The sequence below is a fragment of the Cervus elaphus genome, chromosome 23 (genome assembly GCF_910594005.1).
Source record: "Cervus elaphus chromosome 23, mCerEla1.1, whole genome shotgun sequence".
Taxonomy (NCBI): domain Eukaryota; kingdom Metazoa; phylum Chordata; class Mammalia; order Artiodactyla; family Cervidae; genus Cervus; species Cervus elaphus.
The window spans coordinates 52,317,908-52,329,925 of record NC_057837.1 but is presented as its reverse complement, the minus strand read 5'-3'; the positions used below and the strand labels follow the sequence as shown (position 1 = coordinate 52,329,925).

The window sequence follows — 12,018 nt, the reverse complement described above, 5'->3', positions numbered from 1 at the left end:
CCAGTCCCCTGGGCCCGCCCGCTCCCGCCATCCCTCCTCCCGCCCGCGCTCCCTCCCTTCTGCTCCCGCTCCCCAGGGAGCGGCGGCGGCGGCGGCGGCGGCGGGATGGCCCGGGCCCGCGGCCAGGCCCCGGGGAGCGGCGGGCGGCGGCGGCCGCGGCGGGGCAGCGCGGGAACCGGGCCCCGGGGGGAGTCGGCCGGGCTGCTACTGCTGCTGCTCCAGGTGCTGCCGCCCGGGGCTGCGGCAGGGCCGGGGCGCCGGGGCACGCGGGGCGCCGGAGGTGTCTGCTGGCCCAGCGCTGCCCCTGCCTTTCCTCGGGACGCGCGGCTGCTGCTGTTCCTGCCGCCGCCACCGCCGCCGCCGCCGCCGAGCTCCGCGCCCGCAGCCTCCTCCTCCCGGATGGTAATCAGCGCCCCGCGCCGGCGCCGCGGGCGGGCGGGCGAGCGGGGGGTGGGGGCGGCGAGGGGAAAGGGCGGGCAGCCCCGCGCCCCCGCCTCGCCTGAGGCAGTTCCCGGGGGCCTCGGGCCCCCCACCCCCTCCGACGACCGCGGCCCTGGGCAGCCGCCAGAGCGCGCCTCTGCGCGGACCGGCTGCCGGCTCCGCTCCCCGCCCTCCCCGCCCCGCGCGCAGTCAGCCCGCTGGCGCTCAGGCCGCGGGGAAATCCCTCCATCTCCCCGCCCCGCGCCCGGGGAGGGGAGGGGACAGCGCTCGCGGACCCGCTTTCTCCGAGGGAGCGCCCAAGAGGCTGGCGCGCACTGAGTGGCCGGGACGGGCGCTGCTTGCGCTCCTGCAGTCGCCGGGTGCCGTTAGGCGCGCGGAGCTAGGACGCCCCGCAGCCTCGGCGGGGTCGGATCCCTGGCGGTGAGGGCGCCCCACTGACTGCGCGCCCTTATGTTCCCTGCTCAGGACGCTCTGCCCCGCGGCGGGCTGAACCTGAAGGAGGAGCCGCTGCTGCCCGCGGGCCTGGGCTCGGTGCGCTCCTGGATGCAGGGCGCGGGCATCCTGGACGCCAGCACCGCGGCGCAGAGGTAAGCGTTCGGACGCGACTCGGCGCGCTCCGGTTGGACGGCTCCGCGCCGCCTTCGCTCAGCTTGCGGAACTGCTGGGCGAAGGGTTGGACGGAGCCCTAACTCTGCACTGTCCCAGCGAGCTCTTGCGCCCACCCTGCCCTGAGTGTCTGCTTCTTCCAGAGGATGGGGGGAGGGGGCAGCCGGGGCGGGGCTTCTGCCTCCACTCCTGGATGTCCTGACTCTGATTTCTGACTATCGCTCGCGTGCCCAGCGGTCCGTGGCTCAAGAGGAGGAATTCTCCCGCCTCCCCGCAGTCCCCCAGCCACCAGTCGTCAAGGAATTGCTGGCCCTTCCTTCTCAGGGAGCTTAAGTGCCCCTCCTTGTCCAGTTCCACGGATCTCTGCCAGGAAAGGCACAAAACCCAGCCACCTTACTGCTTTCTCTAATCCCTCAGAGTTGGAGGATGGGGGTGTGCGGGAGCCGGCGAAGCGGCTGCAGGCTGAAGAGTGGGGAAGAGATGAGGTGGGCAATCAGCTTGGTGGAATGATCGGGACTGAGGATGGGGCAGGTTCGCCAGATGTTTTTCTGGTGGGTCCTACCCAAAGCAAGGGGTCCCTAGGAACCCAGCACCCACGCCCATCTCCTCTGACTCCTCTGCAGGAGTCTGCGCTGGAGCCTGGGTGGGGGATGGACTCCTGGATTTAAAAAGGAAGTATAAAGGTTTATGGACCTGCCTTCCCCACCCCTCCCCCCCACCAACACCTGGGCTCCGGGCTTTTTGTATCCCCAGTTGTGAACAAGGGGAGGGGAGGTTGGACATCCTACTTGGAGATCTCTGTGGCTGGGACTAAGGAGGTGGTGCCTCTGCAGACACCTGCAGCACGTGGGAGCTGAACTTTCCAGAGGTCTGAGCAACTGCTTGTCCAGCTGCTGGAAAGGATTCTGCTGGGAGGTTTCAGGGCAGGCTAGATCTGAACGCCAGCCACACATTCACATCCCTAGTCCTGTTCAGGGGATACCACCTCACCACCAACCCCAACCTACCCTCCTAACAGACACACACTTTGTTTCATGTTCAAACTGAATGGTTTTCCTGCACTCCTGTCCTTTCATGACTGTCCAGAGGGAGCCCTGGGGCTTCTCTACCGGGCTCACCTCCAGGAAGAGAAAGGATCTTGTCTTTGAATCAATTTCCATACTTTCGCTCATGATATAACTGTATTCCAGGGGGAAAAAATGAAAATAGAAAACAAAAACCCCCCCTCTCTAATACAACAAACTGTCAATATTTTAATGTATTTCCTTCCCATTGACATTTTTGTTTTCTTGTGTTATACATACAGTTCTGTATCCTGCTTGTTTTTCTGTTGGTTCTGGTCTTTCATTTAACTTGTGGTGGTTTAGTCACTAAGTCATGTCCAACTCTTGTGACCCCATGGACTGTAGCCTACCAGGCTCTTCTGTCTATGGGATTCTCCTGGCAAGAATACTGGAGTGGGTTGCCATTTCCTTCTCCAGGGGATCTTCCTGACCCAGGAATTGAACCCAGGTCCTGCATTGCAGACAGATTCTTTACTGACTAAGCTATGAGGAAAGCCCTCATTTAATTTGAAGTGGTCAATTTCTTTTCTTCTTCTCCATCACTGGCTGTGTGGTGAGAGCTTGTAGGAGTGGATGGAAGGTTCCATTAGGGCCTCAGGGTTTATGGTTCCTATTTGTCTCTGACCTTCCCCTCTGACCCTGCCAGCAGGTTTGATGAGGAGGAAGCACTTGTATCCTGTGTAGGTTTAGGAAGTGTGAAGATGAGGCCCCTCCCACAAGATGGAGCATTAGCAGTGTTGTCTGCAGATAGGGAAGAGGTCTTGAGTAAGGGGGACGTGTCCAGTCTGAGTCCTCAGGGCCACATCACCAGGACTAAGAATGCCCACCCTCCCACCCCCAATTTGAAGAGAGGCATTTCTTCAGACCTGACTGCTTATCTCTAAATCCAGAGACTTCTCTGTCTCAGAACACAGATTGGGAGTCCCCACACCTTTGGTTGCTTCTGGGCGCCAAGGGGAGCAGGTGGGGGGGATACTCCTTTCTTACTCTTCCTAAGGTGCCATCATCTCACTGGTTGGCTCTTGATCCTTCATAAGTCCTCTGTTCGGGTCTTTTCATCCTAAAACCGCAATGACAGGAGTTCCTTTCCCTGCCCTGACCTTCTTCTACCTCCACAGGCTCCACTCCCTCTGTCTCAGAAGAACTTGCCCTGGAACATTCCCTGCAAGGCTGCCTGGGGTCTGACAGCTGTCTTTGATGTGTTCTATGCCTTCACCCCACAGCCGCCTGTTTTCAGGGCTTCTTGGATGGTCCCTCCATATCCTATTCCTAATCACAGTGCCTACTGCCAGCTCTTAGCCATGACACATACTCAACACAAAGACGTGCCCTCCGAGACTTTCCTCCCTGGCTTGAAGTTAACCTACCCCAGTGTATCACTTCAGCCTGCTAGTCCATTGCCCTGGCCTCTCACCACGCCCCCCAAAGCATCTGCCACACAGAGGGCCAAAGAAAATGTCCAAAGAACTTTTCTCTGATCATGTCCCTCCCCAATTAAAAACTTCAGTGACCGCCCATGCCCCACCTCCCCAATTCCTCCCAGACACTCAGCATTCAAGGCCCATCACAGCCCGATCCCAAGCTGCCTCTCAGCCTCTGTGTGACACTCGGCATTCAGCAATGTCTCCTGAAACAGTTCCTTTGCCCCCAGGACCCATTCACGCACTGGATAAAGTTTTACAACCTCTGGGTCCCTCCCCCCAGCACCTTCTCTCTGCCCTCTCACCCAGCCCAGGGGAGTAGTTCTAAGTGTTGTCTGAGGATGCTTATCACAGGCCAGAGTCAGCTGTGCCCTGCTGTCTTGGACTTCCTTGCCCAGCCAGCCTACACCTTCCTTTAGGGCCTGGATGGTGGTCCTTGGCACCAGGATCGAGCAGTCAGGGGGGTAATGAGTATCTGCTGAAGGAAGCAGGAGTGTGTGTTAGAAGGTTACCAAGTCTGTTTTGGTTGGAGTCCCCTGTTCACATTGGTGGTCCACCTGATTGCAGGAACCAGGTACTGGAACAGCTACTGCTGCCCAGCTTTGCAGCACCAAGGTTTTTCAGAAGATGGAGGAGGAGAAGGCCCAGAGCCTGCTAAGATCAGTGAGGGAAGATCTGCCAACAGGAAGGAAAGTTCTAAGTGAAAGAGAGATAGGAGAAAAGAGAGGCTGCATACCATACTCTGGAGGTGACAGGGAAGGCTGGAACATTGGGCTGGCAGGGTCTTCCCAGTGGGGAACTCTGCCCAAGAATCCCTGGCCATTGCCATGACCATCCCTCCCCTGGTCCAACAGGACTTTATCTCAGAGACCCATACCCCAGCCCTAGCCCACCTTCTCTGGACTCCCCTGCAGACCCACAAGGTCTTGCTGGGGTGCTCAGCACAGAAGCAATTCAGTTCTCTCCTGATGTCACTCCCAGCCTGGGTAGACTCCTGGAGGACCAAGGCTAGCCCTCCCCCGTGAGCTGGTCCCAGAACACTAGCAGCGCCCTGAAAGGGAAGCCAACTGGGGCTGCCTTTCCTGTAAGTAGCTGCAGGCTAGCCTCCCTGCTAGGAAATGCTTTTGTTTGCTTTAATAATTAATAGCCATTCCTCAGCCTGGGACCTGGCAGGCAGGCCTGTGGGTGGGTGGCGAGGGGGTGGGCAGAGAGAAGCAGGGTGGACTGTCTTTAGGTAGAAGCGGGAGCAAGAGGAAGCATGGGAGAACTGACTAGTGAGATTTGTTCCCCACCCCCTTTCCCAATCCAGGGGCCTTGGGGCTGAGAGAATTCCTGGAGCAGGTAAGCAGAGGCCCCCTGGGATAGTGGGAGCAGGGGATATGAAGCAGCCCCAAAGCATCATCTCTACCTGGCCCTTCTAGACACAGGTCCTGGGCAGCTGCCTCTAGGCACCAGGTCCTCCTTCTGCCTGCACTGTCCTAGGCTCTGGGCAGGGCTAAGCCAATAGATCTTGACTGAGGCCAGGAGTGCCAGGCCCAGCTTGATGATTATCAACAGTCCCAGGGACCCAAGGGACGCCTGCAGGGAGAGCTGGGGCCAGTGGAATGCTTGGAGGAAGAGAGGCTGCAGAGGAGAGGAATGGGAGACTTATGTAGTCACGCTAGGATGGGGGAAAGAAGAGCTGGATTTAGCAGAGACCTTAGGGAAGCTGAGACAAAGGATGAGATGCAGAAGATATACAGTTTTACTCCTTCTGCCTCTTGGGTGGAGGGGGATTAAAAAGGAACCTCCCCTCACTGCTAATGACCTCAGGACTTCTCTCCATCACCCAGCATCCCAGATTCCAAGATGGATCAGGCCCAAGCCAAGGCACTGCTCAGAACTTTGGGCTACCAAGGCAGGCAAGAGTTAGGATTTGGTAGAGGATGGGTAGGTGGGGAGACAGAAGGCCTGAGGGTGCCTCTGGGGGAGGGCCAGAGCTCCATTCTCAACCACTGTCTGTGGGGTTTGGGATGTTTGTTTTAAAATGCTCCTGCTAATAAAAAAGCTGGCTTAAAACTCAACATTCAAAAAATGAAGATCATGGCATCTGGTCCCATCACTTCATGGTAAATAAATGGGGAAACAATGGAAACAGTGACAGACCTTATTTTCTTGGACTCCAAAATCACTGTAGATGGTGACTACAACCATGAAATTAAAAGACCCTTGCTCCTTGGAAGAAAAGGTCTGACCAACCTAGACAACATATTAAAAAGCAGAGACATTACTTTGCCAGCAAAGGTCCATCTAGTCAAAACTATGGTTTTTTCCAATAGTCATGTACAGATGTGAGAACTGGACCACAAAGAAGGCTGAGCGTGAAAGAATTGACACTTTTGAACTGTGGTGTTGGAGAAGACTCTTGAGAGTCCCTTGGACTGCAAGGAGATCAAACCAGTCAATCCTAAACGAAATCAACCCTGAATATTTATTGGAAGGACTGATGCTGAAGCTGAAACTCCAATAATTTGGCCACCTTATGTGAAGAACTGACTCATTGGAAAAGACCCTGATGCTGAGAAAGATTGAAGGCAGGAGGAAAAGGGGAAAACAGGATGAAATGGTTGGATGGCATCACCGACTCAATGGACATGAGTTTGAACAAGTTCTAGGAGTTGGTGATGGACAGGGAGGCCTGGCGTGTTGCAGTCCATGGGGTCACAAAGAGTCGGACATGGCTGAGCGACTGAACTGAATAATAAGCATGTAATCAAGACTGTAAAGGCATATGAACAGCCTTCTGAGTTGAGAGCAGGGATTGACTGCGAAGGAAGTCATCTGTCCTAGACAGCTTTGGTAAAGTCCAGCTGCTATGAGAAGGGCTTTGGGGCATCCTGTTCCACCTCAAAAAGGAGCATCTCTAGGGACCCCTGGGTCCCCAAGCAATAGCAGCCAGACAACTCTGCAGCCCCCAGGTTTACATCCCTCTGTACTCTGAAGCACAGGTTACCTGAGTGACTCAGGCTGTAAAAATCAGGTTGCTCTCGGTGTCACCTTTAACCTGGATTCCCAGGGAAGGAAGCCCACACATCCCCACGCTTGGATGTCCTCCAGCCAAGAAATATCTGTGTTCCCCGAACTTTTCTGTCACGGTCTCCTTTAATTTGGGGGCTATTTCAGAACAGAAGATAGGAAGGAGATGAGTTGGCCCTGGTGGATATTTGAAAATGAGCACTTTCTCCTCTCATATCCCAGCTCTTTAGTACAGAAGCAAAGACCTCACCACCTCAGCACACTCCGGGGTTGATAGGAAAGTGTTTTGAACATTTTGTTGAAAACAATCTTTTTAAGAAAGCAAGTGAAAGTCACTCAGTCATCTTTGACTCCTTGCGACCCCCTGGACTATACAGTCCATGGAATTCTCTAGGCCAGAATATAGGAGTGGGTAGCTTTTCCCTTCTCCAGGGATCTTTCTAACCCAGGGATTGAACCCAGGTCTCCTGTGCTGCAGGCGGCTTCTTTACCAGCTGAGCCACAAGGGAAGCCCTTAAGAAAGCGAGGAGATGTGTAAATCATTTTGGAATCCTACGAAAGTGGTTAATGTGGCTGTTTTCGTCACTCAGCCACGTTTATCCAGAAAAGGCGCACATATGGCATGCTTTGTACACTAATCATGCTAAGTGAATGAGACGTTTCTGAATTATAGGCTCCAGCAGCACACAGAGCAGGTGAGGCATCTGCCAGGCTGCACTCAGGTGGAGTTCTGCCGGCTTCCATCACACCGCAGGCCCCTGGGTGGCTGGGAGTTGCTACCCAACCCCTGTCCCCTAGGGATCCTTAGGAAAGGGTCTGCTTCCTCTGCCAGCATTTGCCTCCTAAGACTTTCTTAGACCACCAGAGTCTGCTCTGCCCACCTGCATACCAGGCCAATCCCACTGAGAAATGATACCCCAGAGGCTCTCAGCTAGTGACTGATGCCATTGATGGATAAAGACTTCAACTTCCTTGCCCAGCCTTCTGATGGGGTAGCTAAAGCACAAGTTCTAGGCTTGCTTCCAGGGCTCCCTGGGGGCTGAGCTACAGCTGCCCACCGTGGTACCTCCCAGGTGATGCACCCAATAGGGCTGCCTTTCCTCCTCTGGTCACTCCACACCCCCACCAAGTTTTCCTGAAATCGCCTCCCACATAAAGTATTTGCATTGGAATCCTTGTCTCAGGTTCTGCTTCTGGGGAAACCCAGATAAAACACTTGCCTCTCCAGACCTCCCAGGCTCTCCTGCCTCACTTCTTTCTTCTACATAACGGATTCCTATCAATAGACACCCTTGCAGTTTCTCCCCACACTGCAGTGAGGGTCTTGGACAATCCCACTTTGGAGACCACAGAATCAGGGACCTTGGCCTTCATTCACATCCCTGCCTCTAAGCTACTGTAGGAACACACGTCTACTCCTAGGGTGCCCCAGCAGGCCTCTGCATGGCCTGGGTCTATCATCTGAGTTATTTGAGCGTATTTCTGTATTTCTTTCTTTCCATTCTTTAATCTTGGTTTGTTTCCTCATTACAAGAGCATCAGCTCTTCCCAAGGGGAGAAGAGCAACAGTCTCCCCCTCCCTCCGTCTCCCTTTGGGGCTTGCAGCTCTGCTCAGGGACGCTGGTTGGTCACCTGCTGCATGGGCAGGGAGGCAGTGCAGCTGCCTGGGGGAACCAGGAGAAGGAAGGCACAGTCCAGACTGACCTGCATCCCGCACTTAGCCACTGTGCTAATTATGTCATTCTCTGTGTTCATAGGAAATGTGAGGATATTTCTGTTTGTTTATTTTTAAAGGGATGACACATAGGCTTCCTTCTTTTTTTTTTTTTAAATTTTATTTGTTTGTTTTTTGCCTGCTGTATATCTTTGTTGATGCTCTTGGGCTTTCTTTATTTGCGACAAGCGGGGACTACTCTTCAGTTGCAGTGCTCAGGCTTATTGTGATGGCTTCTCTCACTGGGGAGCACAGACTCTAGGGTGCACGGACTTCCATAGTTGCAGCACATGGGCTCAGTAGTTGTGGCGCACAGGCTGAGTTGCTCCATGGCGTGTGGGATCTTCCTGGACCGAGGATTGAACCCATGTTCCCTGCATTGACAGGCAGATGCTTTACCACTGGAGCACCAGGAATGTCCCATAAGGATTTCTTTAAACCAAAGTCCTTCCTATTTCACCTTGGTCTTTTCACTTGTCCCGCAGGGGTATGAACAGAGTAAACTGGAGACATTTGCAGACCAGGAGCAGTCCTGGATGTGCAAGCAGGGGTCTTGCCCATTCTGCCGTCCTCTCTTGGTCTGCTGGGTCAGTCTGTTACTATATTTTTCTGCTGTCATTCATGATAGTGATCCCTGTCCCAGAACTGTAAGCTATCCACCTTGTCCCGTTGCTTTGCCTGGATGTGTGTGACTCTGTGCCTTAGTGCTTCCACTTATTGAGGTGGAGCATGGAAGGTGATGCTGGGCTACCTCAAGGGAAGTGGGATTGAGCCTGATCCCACAGTGGGGTAGGTCAGTGCAGCCCCTCCATGGACACTGGTTCACAGACCCCAGGCAGGGGTACCTGCTCCCTTCCCTCTTGGGTCCCCCCAGCCTCTCTCCCTGGGAATCCCCTCCTGCTGAGAGGGCAGGCCCTGGGAAGGAAGCTTGGCTTGGGGCCTAGGGCAGACTTCCCAGCTCTGGTCCTTAGGAGCCTGGCAGAAGCCAACAGGTAGCCGGGACCCAGGACTGACTGGTATTTGCCAAGAGGGATGGATGGGAAAGGAGGCTTAGCATCAGTGATTGACGCTTGGCCTGGGAAGTGCAGGAGTAGCTGTGTAGATAGGGTATGTTGCATAGACATGGGGTTATGTTCTTGCTCAGCCTCCACCCCCGCTCTTGTCAGGCCTCTTTCTTTCTCTACCCCATCTCCCTACAGTCTGAGAGCCTTCCAGCATGTTTTCTGGGCCAGATGATGCAATAAAGGGTAGAGTGATCTGGGATGGCTTCCCAGTCCACCCTCTTCTGGCCTATGTCCCCCTAGGTGGTCCTGGAACCTCTCTTTAAGCTGGTCCTGGGTGGGAGAGGGGGCAGAGGAAGGAGTCAAGGTTACTGCCACCTTTAGTATATTCATTAACAGTAATCAGGGACCTGCTGCGATCGAAGTTCTTCAGGCTTCCCTGCCTCCTGGCAAGTGGAAAGCAGGACAGTCAAGGCCTGGACGTGAAAGGACAGTAAGCCTGAGGCAGAGGAGAAGGGAGGGACACTGAAGGAGGGAGGAGGATGATCTTGGAGGAAGGAACATGTGGAAATAACTTTTGGTGGGGAAGAGAAAGTATTGGTGGCCCCCTCCTCATCCTGATCAGCCTCTCACTTCAGTATACTGGGCCTTCCCTGCCTGCAGCGTCTTCTAAGCCCTGCCTGACTTCAGAGCCTCCTGGTGGCCTTTGGTCATGTTTCCCAAACCACATCCCCCAAGCAAGACCTGTCACTTTTGCCTCCAAAATCAGCATTTCATATGGACCACTGAGGCTCCCAAGCAGGCTTTCAAGAGGAGGAACAATTTTCATTCTATTGGTTATGTATTTCTTGTAATCTATATAAGTAAAAATACAACAAGCTTCTCAAGCCCATGACATTTCAGATATTACAGCTTTGCATGAAGCCAAGTAAGAATAAGTTGATTTACAATTATATGAAGAAAAATATTAAGCATTGTTGAGTATGGCAGAGGTCATCACAGTGGCATGTCCAGGATGGACTCTGGTCTAAATGGCTCTCAAAACAGTTCCACCATCCTCACCTCTGCATCCCGGCAGTGGCCTCTCACTTTCAACACCCTGGGCGCTCCCTGCCTGCATCATCTTCTAAGCCCTGCCTGACTTCAGAACCTCTTGGAGGCCTTTAGTCATGTTTCCCAAACTACATGCCTCCACCAAAATGCTCCGTAGTCAAGTAAGCATGGTATGTTGGTAATCTATTGCCACATTAAAAAAAAAAAATTATTCCCAAACTCAGTGACATAAAACAACATTCATTATCTCACAGTTTCTTAAAGTTAGAAACCAGGAAGCAGTGTGGCTGGGTAGTTCTGGCTCAGGGTTTCTTATGAGGCTTCAGTCATCTGAAGGCTTGCCTAGGGCTGGTGGATCTCGCCCAGCTGATCAGTTAGTGCCGGCTGTTGGCAGGAGGGTTCAGTTCTTCTCCATGTGGACCTTCCGTAGGACTGCTTGAGTATCCTCACAGCACGGCAGCCAGCTTCACCCGCGTCACTGATTGTTTAGGGCAGGAGCCATGTATCTTGTATGACCTAACCTTGGAAATCATACACTATCACTTGTGCCAGATTCTACTGGCCATAGAGACCAGTCCTGACAGTGCAGGAGGGACTGTGCAAGGATCTGAGCTCCAGGAGGCAGGGGTCATGGGAACCACCTTGGAGGCTGGTTGCCCCACATGGGGAGCCCTGGCCTGAGCGAGTCAAAGAGAGTCCCTTCCTGGAGGGTGTCCCAAGGATGCCCCACCCCGCACACACACACTCATGAGTATTCCATGAAGCCGCATTTCCCAGCAGTTGTGGCCATAGCACTCCTTTATAGAATGAAGATCTGGAGCCATGAAAGAGCTAAAGAAAACATTTTGGAAGACCTTGACCCAGAGAAGAAAGTCTAAACTCCATGGCCTGGTTTTTGTGTGCCTACATGGTCTGGCACTTCCAATACAAACCTTTTCTCTCCTCACTTCACACTTTGAAACCTGTGGTCCAGTGACACTCACACCTACAGCCATTTCTTATGCTATTAGTTCTGCCTTTTTGCCTCCTCCCCCTGTTGAGCTCCTATTCATTCCTCAAAGACCAGAGGGAAAGCCACCATCTCTGTGAAGTCTTCCCTTCCTCTCACACAGAATTAATTTTTTCTTCCTTTAATTTTATTGTTTTTTATGTAGGAACATCTCTTAGGGGGTACTCACCACTCTGTCTCATGTTGAGTAAGCTCTCTGTATCTGTCTTCTCTCCCCTTCCAGGAGTTTCAGTCTGGCCTGTCATGTGCCATGTGGCCAGTGCTTCATACATCACTGGGGCTCAGGAAATATTTGATAAATAGGGCCTTGGTTCTCCTACTTGTGCTCTAACCCTGGCTTTGTTTCTGGGGCTGGTTTCTGATGAGCCAGGAGAAAGCAAGACCAGACCACAAGATGCTTCTGCCCAAGGGAGCCAGTGGTGTCTTTCTTAAAGTGTGGAGGCAGGTCCCCATACACCTGAGGAGGACTTTTCCACCGTCAGCCATAGCCCAGAGTCTAGGCTGGGCAGTCTAGTGCCCTGAGCCAGTTCAGTGTCTCTGAGTGTCTGATGGACTTCATCTCCCAGGCAATGCCATAGGCTCATGCACACAGCCGTGAACTAGGGTACAGTGAGGTATTCATTCCAAAATCTCCCAGCTGCCCCTTGAGGCCCTAAAGGGCAGTCACAGGCACCTCAGGTCAGTAAGATGTGTT

General features: G+C 53.7%; 1 protein-coding gene across 6 annotated transcripts in view; it reads left to right on the top strand.

The window, feature by feature from the left end:
- Nucleotides 1–84: 84 nt before the first annotated feature.
- EBF4 (EBF family member 4) overlaps nucleotides 85–12,018 on the top strand; it is a 55,910-nt gene continuing 43,976 nt past the window's right edge. For 3 of the 6 annotated variants that reach the window (XR_006337049.1, XR_006337050.1, XM_043883854.1), the window contains exons 1-2: nucleotides 86–402; nucleotides 907–1,028. Coding sequence is in view for 3 of the 6 variants with exons in the window: in XM_043883854.1 (XP_043739789.1) it covers nucleotides 106–402; nucleotides 907–1,028 (419 nt within the window). In the remaining 3 variants the exon portion in view is untranslated. Of the gene's footprint in view, nucleotides 403–906; nucleotides 1,029–12,018 lie in introns of those variants that run through there. The other 3 variants (XM_043883853.1, XM_043883852.1, XM_043883855.1) reach the window with 3 other exon arrangements.